The following is a 16,598-nucleotide window of genomic DNA, read 5'->3' as shown; positions in this document are numbered from 1 at the left end:
TTTACAATCATAACATAAAATGATTCTAACTATAATCTGAATTTTGGTTAAACTCTTAACACCTGAGGATTTCTTGAGTTCTTTTTAAAACTATGACTTTCATATTATTTTATAATCTAGGAAGAAGGTACTTCTTTTCTGCAGTTTAAAAACTGATGGCATTTTGGAAGATTGCCATAGTAGGGCAGACGGAAGGAATCTAAGATTGTCTAACTGGAGAAGGAGTAGAGAGAAGCAGTGTGATCAGGACCTTACAAGTAGCTTAGTAACCAAGTTAATCCAAAGATGTTAAAGATTATGGAATATAATTGTATTTGTTTTGTTTCTGAAGAACTGCTGTCAGTAGAGTTAGATTTTATTTTATTTTTCAAAATAAGTTGATAATGTATATAGCCAGGAGGTTATTTGACTTCCCATTTTGTAACCTTTATTAATAGTTAAATTTTCTTCTGAAGGATTTCTTGTTTTATATTAAATTTTTGAAGAGTATTCTGCTTTTTGGTAGGAAACTTGACATGGAAGCAAAGAGAAAGCAAGAAGAAGAAGAGAGAAAGAAAAGGGAAGATGATGAAAAACGTATTCAGGTCTGTACTCAGTAGGCAATCAGACTGAATTTCTAGCAAAATGAAATCTACAAAATTACAAAACAGAAGATCTTGCTTTACTAGGTATAAATTGTCATTGTTTTATTCTAGAGACAGAAGGCAGTTTCTCAAGTGGTTATTGGACGGGACTTGGAGCTAGGGAAGTGAGTTCAAATCCAGCCCCTCAGTGACAGAAACTGTGACATTGCACAAGTCACGATGTGGGCCACAGTTTTCTCTCTCTGGAATGGAGATAAATAGTGATTGTGAGCATTAAATGAGTTAACACGTGTTAAGGCATTTAGAACAGTGCCTTGTTCAATAAGTATTAGGTTGTTATTATTCATAGGGGGAAAGTCAGATCAGTATTCAGTTACATTATATAATGTTTTAAAAATGTTATTTTATAACTTTGTAGATACTGATATTAATAGGTTAGGATTAAGATAGTCTCCCTACCCCCATCTTGTAAAAAGTCCATGTCTGAGAATAATTGATTCCCTATTTGAGTGTCTGTCTGTCTCAGCTTTCTGATTCATCCTGAGCACAACCAACACTTTAAATTCCTGACCTCTGCTGTGTAGGTGTTGGTGTTAAGGTGACACCTAGGATACGATATTTGGGAGACTCATACTCTAGTGATAGAATGGTGCACTCTTGGTTTGGGGAACGAGGTAGCATTAATCATAATACAGAAGAGACTTCTGGTTAAACAGTAGGTATTTCTTAGTAAAAAAAAAAAAAAAAGTGTATGGAACGATTTTACGTGGGGAGGGGAATGATCAGGTAAACAAGTGGGGAGGCCCGGGCGCCATGGCCTTCTGTGCTGGCAGGCGGAGGTGGAGGAGCAGCTGGCCCGGCAGCGAGAGGAGGAGTCCCAGCAGCAGGCGGTCCTGGAGCAGGAGCGCCGAGACCGGGAGCTGGCGCTGCGGATCGCGCAGAGCGAGGCGGAGCTCATCAGCGACGAGGCGCAGGTGGACCCGGCGCTGCGCAGGTACCGCGTGCACGGGGCGAGGCGGGGGCGGAGGGGGCGGGGGCGGAGGGGGTGGGGCTCTCCGCGGTGGAGGGGGCGGGGCTTTGCCGCTTGACCTCCCTGCCTGCCTCTTTGCAGCGTTAGGGTAGGCGAGAGTCATCATATTCCTTAGGCCCTGGTATATTTGCCATTTAAAAATGATTTGTATTCAGTTTTACACCACCCAAGTGAATGAAGCTATTGATTTCATCAAACTGTTAAACTATTGAAAGTTAAAGCTGATATTTCAGTTCTTGAGTAGTTTAAGAAAATAACTTATCAAAGAGTATTGTATAAAGGGTAGACAAGTAATTTCTAAGTATCTGCTGTTCAACACTGGCATAAGAATCAGTGAATATGTTATAATCCAGTTTAATATTTTTGAGGTTGGAATTCATTACTTTCCTAATGAAAATTTTAAAAATATGTCACATACCCTAACACTTTAGAAATTTTACGCGTACACACACGCTCCTCCAGCTTCCCCGTGATTTAGAATAAACAGATTTCCCTTTCCAAGAAGGAAGCTTAATCACATTGAAATATTTTGACTCTTCACGTTTCTGAATTATCTCTAAATAGTATGGAGTGTGGAGGAACACGGAAGTCCTTATTAAAAGTTGCAGGAAGGTTGTACTATAACAGATGCATTCTCTAAAAATACAGAATGTAGAAACAGTAGTTACTATTATTATTTATTTGTAAAAACAAAGCAAACTAGTTTGTAGGGTTCCTTTATGTTTAGGTATATTGTGTATATATTGAGAGGCACATAGATGGGTGTAACCATGCTTTTCAGAATGTCAGAGCACTGTTTATGACAAAATAATTAAAATACTAGATGTTGCTATTTCCTTGTGAAAGAAAAAAAAAAACTTGGTCCACCACATTGCAAGGTGGTGATTAGGTTTTATTTAGCTGAAAACAAAGATAGGGAAGGGAAAGAGTACGTTAAGTTGCCTTCACACTTTTTCTAGTAAATGATTGTATTGGGGAGCTCTGGAGTGTGAATTGCATGTGAAAGTTATATTTAAATAAACTGAATATGCCTATGTGTTACAATAATTGTTAAGCTCTTTGGTTTGGGTTCTTTATTAACATTTCACTATAATTAAGATATTTTTGCTCGTCTGTGGCTTTTGTAACTGCAGACTTCGTTCAGCTGCTGTTCGGTTCCTTCCACCTGTGTTTGGGTGGCTTGGCGGAGCCTTTGTGGATAACTGACTAGTGGCCTAGGCCAGGCTCCTAATGAACCGAGCAGTGGCCCTGATGTGTGTGAGGAAGTCCTGCACTTGACCGAGCTGACTTTATTATGGTTGAAGCTTGTTAGGGAGAGACTCATTAATGGAGTCATTCTTGGTGTTTATGGCTTAACTCTATGTTTAAGCATTTGAAATATTTAGCTCTATCCAGTGTCATTCCAGGTAATATGAGTAAGATATTGGCTCATATGTGGTCTCCTTCTCATCCTCAGAAAGATGCACTTCTTCCAATGTGAGTGGTCTCAGAGAAAGAGTGGACCATTTAGGCCCTTTAACTTAAGGGAGGAGTTACCTATGATTTAAGTTAAACAGAATTAACTAGGTAATGGGACCACTCCCAAATAATTAGGAGATACTCAAGCAGTTATGACTTGAACCGCAGAAGAGTTAGTTTAGTTCTCCTGTGGGACAGCCTTAGGAATGGTGTCCCTCCCTGGACTGTCCCTTCAGGTCCTGTCTGCCAGCTGTCTTCCAGGAAGAGAGCTGACCCTCAGGTCCCCATGAACTCCTTCCCTTCTGAACTGCCAGGTTATTTTTTTATACACTGTACTAAAAGCATTAGCACTTCATTGTGGATATGATGTTCTCTATAGATTTTCCGTGTTTGATAATTTTATCTTACTCCATGGGCTACATCTAAATGTTTTTGAATGTTTATGTTACCTTTGTTAGCACTGAATTCTTTCTAACACATTTATGAGTAAGAACCTCTCTAAGTAACTCTGTTCTTAATATATGGCATGAAAATGTTCTTGGGTTCTGTGATACATTACAAAACAATTTCAAGTTACTTTTCCAGCTTGGATTCCCATCCGGTAACTTCTAAGTAAGAATTGTTTCCTGCATACATAATGTATTTTAAAATATCTCAATCAATTACACATATGATCCTGATGCACAGTAATGATTTCACACTACCTTAAATTATAAAGTAATATCTAGATTCTATTAAAAACAAACACACAAACCTCACATGAATAGTTTTTTAATCTAGATGTAATATATTCACTCTTTAATTTTCACAGAATGCCTTTATTTTTTTCTAATCATTTGTAATGAAGATTTTAAAACATTAAAATTCTGAGTGTTCTCATACATAGATTAAATAGAGATAATGGAGTTTTTAAAATCAATTTGCAAAGTCACTGAAGTACAAATTTGGCACAATCCGGATTTTCACAGTTCAGAATTGGTTATGGTATTGACTAAAATATACGTATTCTTTTCACAGGATTAATGGAGCAGGACCCAGAATGACACCGTATGTCATTTCCCTTTTAAAACTGATTTAATCATATGACCTTTTTTTTTCTTCTTCTTTATTAGGTTGTGTATACTTTTTAGGAGGAACATTTTCCTCATTGAAGTAAATTTTACATGATTATCATCATCATCATCCTCATTATTATTTTGCCCAGGAAAAATGTTTACTGCTCCTAGGAGTTCGGTGCTCAATCACAGTAGTTTATGATTTGGTTTCTTTCTTTCTGTTTGCTCACTTTGTTTAAACTTTAATACCCATCTTGTTTTATGTGTTTTTAATTATCCCTTACTTATGTCGTTATAAAAGTAGATGTAGAGATATAAATAAGAATAAATATTTAAAGTATTTGAGTCATGGCAGATAGCTTAGTTTTCCGTATATATAATAGTTCATTCTGCTAATATCTAAAATAGCTCATAATCTAAAGTTATATACGTCATGCTAACATTGGTGCTCGTGTATCTTTTTGTTATGAAAATCTCCCCACAGAGAGAGAATCTAAGTAGCAGTAGGGATATACATATAAATTATACTTTATATGCATAAATATATTTTTGCATATATTTTTACATATGTGCTATATGTATATAATTTTGAAATGTATTTAAAATCTGAATTTTAATAGCTTTTAGGACTCCAACTGTACCCCTTATAGTGATGGTTCTTAACTCTGTCAGACCCCAGTACCAAATAATAAATGCTTTATGAATGATGCAACCTACATTAATAATTCTCTCTAAACAATACATGTAAAAGAGAAATAAAAGGACAGTAATTTATAATTATTTATTTTATTATATTTACTTTAATATGAAAGTGCTTGCTCACAACTACAGGAAAACGTAGTCAGGTACTCAGATGTTTTCACATATACATAGAATCACCATGAGTGCAGCAGCTACAAATGCAAATTGATATAAGGCAGTTGTATCAGTCAGTTAAATGCCACGAAATTGTGAACAGTCCTTTGTAAAGTTCTGAACAGAGTTAAACACAGTGTCCTCTCCATTATACAATAGTGGAGAAATTCCTAGAGAAATTCTGTGAATATTAAAACCATGCAAAAAAAGGGTGGTTTTACATGTAGAACTTATGTATAACTATGTGTATATAGTTTACATGTAACTATATATGTATATGTGCGTTTCACCTCTATATGTCTGGTGGATATGTTAAAGTCATATGGGACGTGGGGCAGTTCTTCTTGTGCAGGACATTTGGCATCCCTGACTCCTCACCTCATCCGATGCCAGCAGCGGACTCTCATAGCATCATTGCTCCCACAATGCACCACAAATTTTGAAACCTATCTCTGAGTGGGTGCCGTTGCATCCACTGCTTCATAGTTAACCATTTGAGCTCGAATTAAATAAGCCTAGCAACCAACTCACGTCTGAGGTGAAACTGTGAGCATTTGCATATAGGTTGGAAAAATCAGAAGGAAAAAAAACACCTGGATGCAGGAGCCTTTTCTATCCAGTATATATGGTGCAGCTCCTAGAGCAGTAACATGCTCAGGTGGGATGTTGAATCAGTAGAGATTGCCCGTCCAGCGTGGGTGGTGTGAGGGCATCTGCGTATGAAATCTCCGTATGATGAACAGACTATGGAGTAAAGAGCTTTGCAAGGCTGTGCATTCCCTTGAAATCTGCTGTGGGAAAAGAAATGTGAAGTTAGAAAATTCTTATTAGTTTGATTTTATTTGATGATATTTGTGTTTTTTTACTTTGCATTTGTTGCCCTTGATCATCAGTTTTGAAAGATTACTTTTTCTCTGACTGTGCTTGCTTGGCTAGACCTCTGTCAGCATTGAACCTTAGCCAGTGTTCCTCACAAGGACGGAGAGAATCCTTTGCTCCTTTATAATCAGGGTCGCAGCTCTTGGCCGGCATCCGGAAAACTGAGCCCTGAGGCAAACATAGCCATCTTCTTTTCTTCTGATTTTTGCTGATTTATAAGATTTTGAGGTTGCCAGAGTCTGATGAATAGAATGAATGAGAAAATGATTAATTATGAAGGAAGAGCACAAAGGTCAGGAAAATAAAATACTAATGAGGTTGATGAACATGATGACATGAACATTCCACTTCACAGAATTAAGCAAATTTTGAGAAAAGTTAACACTCTTCTGGGTAATAAAAGAAAAGCAAGTTTTTGCCACTGGGAAATGTTTATCCTTGAAAGGTCAGAACACCTCAGATCTTTAACAAGTGCTTGAGGCATTTGAATTTTCTTAGGCATGCTTTGATTCAGAATTTTAGAGCTTTGAGTATATCAGACTCTTATTTAAACTCTGGCACTGTAGAGTAGATCTGTTTGGTTTACCACTATTACACCTTGTCTAATTAATGTTTACTAAGCAACCCCGGTGCAAAAATCCTTGCATAGAATCTGTATCCTGCCAAGTTACCTGTATGCATTTAGAACATGCTGATTATATTCTATCCATAAAAATATCACAGAAGCACGGCTCTCATGAGATTTTATCTAAAAGTTTCTACTGCAAAAATGAAGTGCAAGTAACTTTAACAGGGTTTAAACAAAAATTTTGCTGTGTTGTATGGCTATATATATTGAAAAGTATATTATCGACTTTTACGAAGTAAAATAATAGTGTATGGTTAACAAAGCAACAATCCTGTTGAAAATATAAATTTTAATTATACTTTTAGATCTTTTAAGTAATTTGTATGGTTGTCTTTCATCTAATTATGTTGTATTATCATTTTTCTTATAGGGAACAAATGGCGAAAGAAATGTCAGAAATTTTGAGTAGGTTAGTGCAGTTGTAATTTGGGGAAATGAGCGTCACCTCAAAATCATATTTTTTAAATTACTTTTCGTTATTTGGACCAGAACCTGTTATATGAGTAGCCTGTCCTTTCCATGTAAATTTTTGGTACAAGAAATGTGACTCTGCCCTCAGGCCACACTAACATAGAAAAAGGTAAAAAAAAAAAAAAACCGGTGTTCCTCTAAATTGGCATTTTTCAGTGGGGATACCATTGGCATTTTGGTTGAGGCTATTCCTTGTTGGTAGTACTGTCGGGCTTACCATGAGCCCCTACCAGTTCAGTCTCAGTAGGGGAGCCCTTCCTGTCCTTGGGCCCACTGCGCCTGGTTGCAGGGGACATGAGGAAGGGTGGGGCTCCAGGCAGCCCCTGTCCACCCCCTCACAGAGGCAGAACACCACCGGTGTAGAAGTCGAGCCACCAAGGAATATATCTTCCCAGCAGGATCTGGTCCATTATCAAGTGGATATGAATCAATAACATTTTCACTTTCAACTCTGAAGTTGCAGAGTTAATTGAAAGTGTTAAAATTAATATATTTTTAAAAATCAAAAGTCAGTTTTGCTACTCTGTATTTCACATGATTGTCTTTATCACAAGTCTAAATAATCAGTAAATGAAGGTGTACCTTCATTTTACTATTTTAATAATGCCAAAGATTGGTGGGGGGAGCATTTAAATGAATTGGATTTGTGTGCTTCTTACGACGCTGAATATGCTTTTTTTAGCAGGTGTATTTTTGTTTGACGTAATATGAATGAAAAGTTAGTAATAGTAAAAACATATTTTAAGCAAAAATAATTTGAATTCAGTGTGATTTTTAAAAGTATCAAAACACCTTATGTATATCAACATCTCGTATATATTCTGAGAGTCTATAAAACCATATTGTGTAGCTTCACTTTCTCTTTCAGGAGGAAAGAAAACAATAACAAAACCCCATAATTTCAGCTGCTCTTCTAGAAAAGACTGGTAGAAGAGCTAGGAAGAAAAAATTATTTTTTTGTTAGTTTACTGAATGGTGGTTTCAGGATGTAGGAAAAAAAGAATATTTGAATAATGTTAAAAGCATAACTTTGTTGTTAAGGGTAATAGAGAAACCTTGCTGACACACAGCTGTCTCTTTCTGAGCAAAGCAATTAAGAAAAAGCTCCGTGGAGAATGGCCAGTCACACAGCTTATGAAAAGAAGAGGTTTTGCAGTAAACTTGAAACAGATTTTAACCATGAAAACGCAGGAAGGACTAAATGGGCACACATTATTCTTTAGCCAGGCTTGTAGGTGACTAAGAATCATCATGTCTAACAGTTTTTAAGGATGTAGGGTGAAGTATGCTATTTTTATTCTCTAAAAGGAAAGCATAAATAGGCCTTTTAAAGAGGCAAAAGTACCTTATTTGTTTCATTGTTAAGCGTAATGCTGAAGGAATAATTTTCCTTATTTGAGGAGGGAGCGTACATATTTTCAAGCATCACTTTTAAATAACATCCGTCTCATCGAGTGTCTGTGTCTTGATTGTTTGCCAAGATCGCTGTTGTCTTTCAAAATGTAGAATGCTGAGAAAAATACGAGCTCATTTTCAGTATTATACTGTGATCATCCCTCTTTAAGAGGAAGGTTTTCCAGGTGGTAGATCCCAAAGGGGAAATGCTTTGTGTGATACCCGAGAAGCAATATTTTAGTTCTTTAATATTTAGTTCTTTTAATATTGTGCCGTCTTCTTTTCGTGGCTTGAAATATGATGTATTTAAATTCTTCCTTGGTTACACTGAGCTTAAAAGTTCACTTGCAGCTTATTCTGAGTGTCTGCTATGTGGCAAGTGTAATCCTTTGCTGAAAAATAATGTTCATTTTTACAGAAAAGAAATTTTCCCTGTATTTTTAGAATAATTATTTCAAATTATGTGTATAGGAACAAATCTTAAGTGCTCAGTAGCACTGCTACGAAAAAGCTTATCCCATTTAACTTTTAAATTTTTTATATTTTAAATATATGTATTTTATTTTTTATTCCTTTCCTCTTTTCCCACTCAGATGTTCCTCCTACATGGGGCAAGATAGAGCACTTGTGCCCTTTGAAATCTCTGTTATCTGTCTCATGACCTGCAGCCTTTTCCTTTAATTTACTAGTTGTCATATTATTACTCACTAAATACGAAGGTGTGGTTGTTATCTGCTTACAGAACTTTTCTAAGTATTTTTTAACACAGAAGCTCAAAGGTCACGGGAGTTTCCAGGCTCCAGCAGCTCTTTTAGGATGTCTCTAAAGACTCGGGCAGAGGCTGGTGGTTTGGCTACTCCCCTGGGGACCTCTAAACATCCAGATGCCCAGGGAGAGTCTGAGCCATTATGAGTGGTGGGGCTTGGCCATCTGCAGGTTCCAGTAGTCTGCAGGTGATTGGCTCATAAACAAACCCTTCATGTGCCTCTAATGATCTTAAAGTATGTTGAGGAGTTCTCTTGTGATTTTAAAAAAAATTTCAATTGAAGTATAGTTGATTTACAATATCATGTAAGTTTCAGGTGTACAAGCACAGCGATTCAGTTATATATACACACACGTACACACACACACACACACACACACATACACACGCACATACTTTTTCTCATTCTTTTCCCTTATTACATAATATTGAGTTTAGTTCCTGTGCTCCATAGTAGGTCATTGTTGGTTATCTAGTCTATACATAGTACTGTGTGTATGTTAATTCCACCCTCCCAATTTATCCCTCCCCACCCCCCTTCCCCTTTGGTAACCATAAATTTGTTTTCTGTGTCTGTGATCTCTTTCTGTTTTGAAAATAAGTTCATTTGTGTCTTTTTATTTCTTTCAGATTCCACATGTAAGCAATATCGTATGATATTTGTCTTTCTCTGTCTGACTTACTTCACTTACTATGATAATCTCTAGGTCCATCCATGTTGCTGCGAATGACATGATTTCCTTCTTTTTTATGGCTGAGTAATATTCCATTGTATATATGGACCACATCTTCTTTATCCATTCATCTGTTGATGGACACTTAGGTTGCTTCCTTGTCTTGGCTATTGTAAATAGTGCTGCAATGAACATTGGGGTGCATGTATCTTTTCAAATTATGGTTTTCTCTGAATATATGCCCAGGGGTGGGATTGCAGGATCATATGGTAGCTCTATTTTTAGTTTTTTAAGGACCCTCCATACTGTTCTCCATAGTGGCCGCACCAATCTACATTCCCACCAACAGCGCAAGAGGGTTCCCTTTTCTCCACACCCTCTCCAGCATTTATTATTTGTAGACTTTTTGATGATGACCATTCTGACTTGCGTGAGGTGATACCTCATTGTAGTTTTGATTTTGAGAAATATGTGTAAATGTATTATCTTGATGTTCATATATCCGTGAGTTAGAAGATTTAAACTGAAGCCTGGGGGAAGTCCATGGCACTAGAATATTGGAATCAGAATTTCTGATTGAAAATCTAATGTGGCTGTTGAATGATGCACTGGAAATTCTAATTCACCTGGGCATCCTGTAGTACACCATTCTTAATCTCGTCTGTCAAAGATACAAAAATTATTATATGTTTTTCCAGTAATTATTTCCAGTTCTCAAGCTTATGTTCACTTTCTTGCCTGTTTAGTCAACATTTCATTCGTGTTTCTAAGTTTAAATATGCAAAAATGTGTAATAATTACAGAGGCCCTGCTGTACAGGCCACCAAGGCGGCTGCTGGTACCAAGAAACATGATCTTAGTAAATGGAAATATGCAGAACTACGTGATACCATCAATACTTCTTGCGGTAAGTGTATGGGGAGGATGAAAAGTGGGAAGACTCTGTCGCTGTCAGGTAATATAAAGTAAATACCTAGATTGGGATTGGAATTTTTTTCATATAAATTAGTTTAAGTCATTCTCTTTGTTACTCTCACCTTGAAATGAAGACCTAGTTTGTTCACAAAGCTAAAAGAAAGACATACTTATTAAGTTAAATTCATTTTGCCCGTCTCTTGCATAGACCAGAGAGGAAAAGCATAGAGGAATTATGGTTTGGGCTATATTAATGACTGACCCTCTTAACGTTATTCGTAATAGTTACATACCTATATATCAGACTACTTTGGTCTATGAATGCAAAGTAAAAAATGGCAATGGAGTCCGTCCCTTTTAAAGCAATTTTTCTTCCAACAGAACAGAGTAAAAGGCTGTATTCAGAGAATCCCACACAGTTGTGTTCACGTATAAATCATAGTGTTTGAATTCAGGACACTGTAACTGGGACTTCAAGTGTCATAATCGTACAGGACGCCTCACTATGTTCTTTCCCTCTTCACTGAGTTTATCTGCATAGGTACAAATGTAAAAAATGTGGTACATGTAAATCTAGCTTGTGTTTGAACACAGTGACTTCTTATTCTATTGTCGTGGTCTGTGACCTTGGACAAGTGACTTAACCTTCCTTTTTCAAGTTCTTCATCTATAAAAGACCTATTTAGTCCAGGGTTCTTGCGTGGAGGAAAGATATAACGTAGTAATAATGTTTAAGAAAATGCTCTGTAAGTGTGAAAGATAGTATTACAATGAAGTGCTCGTCTTTATCAATAATGTTTACTTTTGATTTTGTACTGTTAATTTAAAAATGAAATCTTCATTTAAAAATATATATGTTAAAAAGAAACGGAATTGAGTTATTTGTAGTGAGGTGGATGGACCTAGAGTCTGTCATACAGAGTGAAGTAAGTCAGAAAGAGAAAAACAAATACCGTATGCTAACACATATATATGTATATGGAACCTAAAAAAAAAAAAAAAATGTTCTGACGAACCTAGGGGCAGGACAAGAATAAAGATACAGACGTAGAGAATGGACTTGAGGACACGGGGAGGGGGAAGGGTAAGCTGGGACGATGTGTGAGAGTAGCATGGACATATATACACTACCAAACGTAAAACAGATAGCTAGTGGGAAGCAGCCACATAGCACAGGGAGATCAGCTCGGTGCTTTGTGACCACTAGAGGGGTGGGATAGGGAGGATGGGAGGGAGGGAGATGCAAGAGGGAAGAGATATGGGGATGTATGTATATGTATAGCTGATTCACTTTGTTATACAGCAGAAACTAACACAACATTGTAAAGCAGTTATACTCCAATAAAGATGTTAAAAATATATGTATTTATGCCACAGGATAATTATGCTAGACAACTAAATTACGATGTTAATTGCTGTTTTTTTTTTTTTTTAACTCTCTCTGTGTAATTGATAGATATTGAGCTCCTGGCAGCTTGCAGAGAAGAATTTCATAGGAGACTAAAAGTGTATCATGCTTGGAAATCCAAGAACAAGAAGAGAAATACTGAAACAGAGCAACGTGCTCCAAAGTCTGTTACTGATTATGGTAAAAACAAATCTGTACTTTTGAATGTTCCAAAGTATATGTATATAATTACATGTAACTATACATAAGGCATTTGAGTAAAATTTATACATAAGCATTTGAGTAAAATTGTCCAATATAAATTTTCTCTTACTTTAGAACTATGGGTCCACTGAATCTAACACAACCATGATGGCTTATCTTTCAAAGTATTATTTCTGTTAGATACATCTTTAAAGTCATATTTGTTTAAAAGTATTGAATTTACTTGTTAAGATAAATTCTGGAGGTAAGAATAATCTTGTCCATATTGAGGAAGTTGTATGATAATGCTGTAAATATGTATTCTTTCCACATACACATATATACACATGTGTGAAGATTATGTGTGTAAATGTAAAGATTACTATGAAAAAAAGAATATTTACTGCAAATATTATAAAACTGTGAAAATATGAGTGAGAAATAATACCTTGGTTTAGACCAGAGTTTTACCTAGACCAGAATTTGCTTTCTTGACTGAGATCCTAAAAATGAATTTTGTTACTTTGTTATACAAAAGACAAAGCTGTATACCTGAAATTGGAAAATAGAGCAGAAAGGACATAACCTAGTAAAAGCAAGTACTAGCTTTAACATTAATTAAGAATACCTGTGATATGAGTTGTAATTTCAGTCTTAAAAGCAATAATTGGAATTTCATTTATTCAACTTGCTACTGGCACAATTTGTTAGGTTAATTCTGGCTAATGTCAAGGTGACAGCATGTTTAATATCCTTTTTAGAACGAGGTATGTTCCCGACACTTGGTGGTATAGCTTAGCCATGTGTGACCCCAGCTGACTTAGAAAAGGAGCTCACAGTTGTATTTTGCCTCCCTTACCGCCTTCCTAGCAAATAAAGCAGTGTTTGATGAAAGTCAATTAAATGGTGAAATTTTAGTGTTTCGAAGATGTTGCAAAGATTAGATTGAGGAAGGGAAGTAGTATTAGTAGTACGAGAGATGTGAGTGCTAATGACTGCTCACCGTGTCCTCACTCAGAATATAACTCTTGCAAGAGCAGTGAGCTTGCCTGCAGCTAAGAAATGGCAGGAGGAAGGCCCTCTCAACACTGATCTTCTGTGACCACCACTCTCTTCTCCAGTTTAAAAATTTGTCTCTGGGAAATGAAGATGACAGGACGATTCCATTATCTGTTCACTGTCTGTACCAAGTTTCTACCACAGTTGCTTTGTTTTGTAAAAATGGCAAAGGGCTATTCTCACTGTTGGGGCCCCTCCCGTTGCGGAGCACAGGCTCCGGACGCGCAGGCTCAGCAGCCATGGCTCACGGGCCCAGCCGCTGTGCTGCATGTGGGATCCTCCCGGACCGGGGCACGAACCCGCGTCCCCTGCATCGGCAGGCGGAATCTCAACCACTGCGCCACCAGGGAAGCCCAGGGCTATTCTTTTTAGCTATGATCTTTAGCTGTAATGTTCTAATCATGACCTTGAACTGATTGGGTTTCAGTATGTTCTATTTCAGAATTTATATATCTGCATGATTGCACTTCTTAAAACAAAAAGAGGACTTCCCTGGTGGTGCGGTGGTTGAGAATCCGTCTGCCAATGCAGGGGACACGGGTTTGATCCCTGGTCCGGGAAGATCCCACATGCCGCGGAGCAACTAAGCCCATGCGCCACAACTACTGAGCCTGCACTCTAGAGCCTGGGAGCCACAACTCCTGAAGCCTGCATGCCTAGAGCCTGTGCTCCACAGAGAAGCTACCGCAATGAGAAGCCCGCACGCTGCTACTAGGGAAAGCCCGCACACAGCAACGAAGTCAAAAATAAATTAATTAATTTAAAATAATGTTGTAATATTTGGCACACACATTTTTTTTTAATTAATTAATTTATTTATTTTTGGCTGTGTCAGGTCTTAGTTGCGACATGTGAGATCTTTCGTTGCAGTGCGTGGGCTTCTCTCTAGTTATGGTGTGCAGGCTCCAGAGTACGTGGGCTCTGTAGTTGCAGCACGCAGGTTTGGGCTTAGTTGCCCTGTGGCATGTAGGATCTTAGTTCCTTCACCAGGGATTGAACCCATGTCCCCTGCATTGGAAGGTGGATTCTTAACCACTGGACCACCAGGGAAGTCCCCGGTACACACATTTTTAATGAATATATAAATATTTCATGTATTATTGTAGCAAACCAAACTTTGGTACCTTACTCATCCAACTTTGCCCCAAAAGGAGCAAATAACATGCGGCTTACCTTACTGGTTCCTATACTGTTTCCATTCATAAAGTACTTTTTGGAAGAACAACAGAGTAGATTAAGAAAATTTCTCAAGGGTCCCATCCAGGTAGATGAACAAAATTAGGAATTGTGTAGGAACACACTCCCGCATGTATGTAGCCTTCAGAGAATTTGAATATAGGTCATTTTCAGCATAAAATGTAACTTCTGCCCTGAAGAGTACTTTTTTTTCTCTTTATTTTTCTGTCATGTAAAATTCACTCTGACACAGGAGTACAATTAACAGGAAAGGTGAAGGGCACCAAGATGCTTAACAGCTCACCTGAGAAAATTCTGTACTTTAGGTGGTTTCCTCCTAATGGTGCAGCTGCTTGACCTTTAAAAGGAGCTGCTCTGTAGTTCAAAATCTAGAAGGATTAGAATTCATTAATTTGAGAAAATAAAATGATAACAACTTATGATTAACAAAAATATAACTTGGTATTATTGCCTTTAAGAGTAAGACCTTGACAAATTATGGTAAATTCTTAAGAGTTAGGAGTTGGGAGGCTCAGATCCCTCTCCTGTGTGCTATACTGGGTGAGCACACTCTCATCACATTTACCCCGGAAAGAGGCTTTTGGAAATAATTTTTGGGGGCAGTGGCAAATCACCCAGTAAAAGATTTACATTTACTTGCTTAAAACAGTGACTTTGGAGAGTAGTTTTATTTCATAGCTCCTAAATAAAAATGTTGTGAGTTGAAGATTTAAGACAATGTGAAGAAATTAAAACATGCTGAGTATATGTAAGTGTGGCAATGCTTCTCTATATAAAAAGTCTTTTTTTAAACGTATTTATGAGTTATTCTCTTTTTTTTCCCTACAAAAATTCTAGTAGTGCTTTAAAGGTACTTTCATCTTGATTATTAAGTCACTGTTGTGGATTTTTGTTTGGATATTACTGTGTTCGAAAATTAAAATTTTGGTCCCCTTTGTATGTCCATCAAGCAGGATGTCCTAAAAACACAATCAAAATAGCTTAAAAAAAATTGGAAAGCAGCATCTACTTGTAGGTAGTTCTGGGAGTATTTGCTATGGGTAGGGTATTTATTTGTTAGTCACCACCTCCATTGATGGGAAGGCATTATAAATTAGAAGAATGCTCATTTAACAGTTTTGGCATTTTTATCTTTTCTTCAATATAAAATATTTGTTCACAGATTTTGCACCATTTTTGAACAATTCACGTAAGTCAATGGGTGGTAACTCATGAGCTAACTGGAAGATGGGTTAAAAATACTTTATAAAGTACTAACTTCTTCTAAACATTGTTTTGCTACAATTTTAAGGTGAATTGTAGTACATTAATGTTGGTTTATCTGGACTAAGATACCTCATTTGAGATGGTACTTTCATTTGGATCACTCCAAAATATACATGCAGAAAAAAATTTTAATCAATCTGTTATTTCATCAAATTACTTCCTTTTCAAAAAAACTAGCATTTTAAACTGAGTATACCCAGTTCTTATTGTAGCAAAACTCTATCTTAATAAGCAGCTGATCTTTTAGAGTAAAGACTAACTTTAGGTGCTGGTTTCAAATACTGTGATGGTGTAAGCATTTCTGTCCGAAGAGATTTGGGTTTCGTATGATAATGTACACAAGCTTAATAGAATGAATACCTCTTAATAGGAAGAGGAGGTTATTCTGTTACTTTTACAGCTTCTTATGATGCACATTTTTTGATCATCTAAAAGCTCTGAGTCTTCTTAGTGTACAGTAAATTTCTTCTAGAATCAGTTCAGCAGTAATGATTTGAATATAATGCCATATTTATTTGCCAACTGGTTGGACATGAATTTTCTTAGTGCTTCCAGTAGTTTACAGACTTACAAATTTGAAACTTATTCACACTTTTGAAGATAACAATTGGATGTGAAAGAAATAGTTGTTTAGAAGATTAGTTTCAAGCTTTTAACTTCTGTATCTTTGTACTTTTCCAGATGAATATTCATTTCCAGGCTTCCCAAATACAATTTCATTTCTCACATTAGTAGAAAAAGCCATCCAAGAGTTTCCATTGGGTTTCTGAATTTT

The 16,598-nt window shown here is 36.8% G+C and overlaps 1 protein-coding gene across 1 annotated transcript in view; it reads left to right on the top strand.

Moving 5' to 3' along the window:
- The window catches only part of MYO6 (myosin VI), a 145,370-nt gene that overhangs the window by 122,140 nt on the left and 6,632 nt on the right, over positions 1-16,598 (top strand). The window contains exons 27-32 of the mRNA XM_082855955.1: positions 456-584; positions 1,418-1,578; positions 6,860-6,898; positions 10,599-10,702; positions 12,167-12,298; positions 15,720-15,746. Of these exons, the coding sequence (XP_082712081.1) occupies positions 456-584; positions 1,418-1,578; positions 6,860-6,898; positions 10,599-10,702; positions 12,167-12,298; positions 15,720-15,746 (592 nt within the window). The remainder of the gene's footprint in view (positions 1-455; positions 585-1,417; positions 1,579-6,859; positions 6,899-10,598; positions 10,703-12,166; positions 12,299-15,719; positions 15,747-16,598) is intronic.

This window comes from Leucopleurus acutus (assembly GCF_964270905.1).
Source record: "Leucopleurus acutus genome assembly, chromosome: 15".
Lineage (NCBI taxonomy): Eukaryota > Metazoa > Chordata > Mammalia > Artiodactyla > Delphinidae > Leucopleurus > Leucopleurus acutus.
The sequence above is the reverse complement of the archived record's forward strand: the minus strand, read 5'-3'. Positions and strand labels throughout refer to the sequence as shown.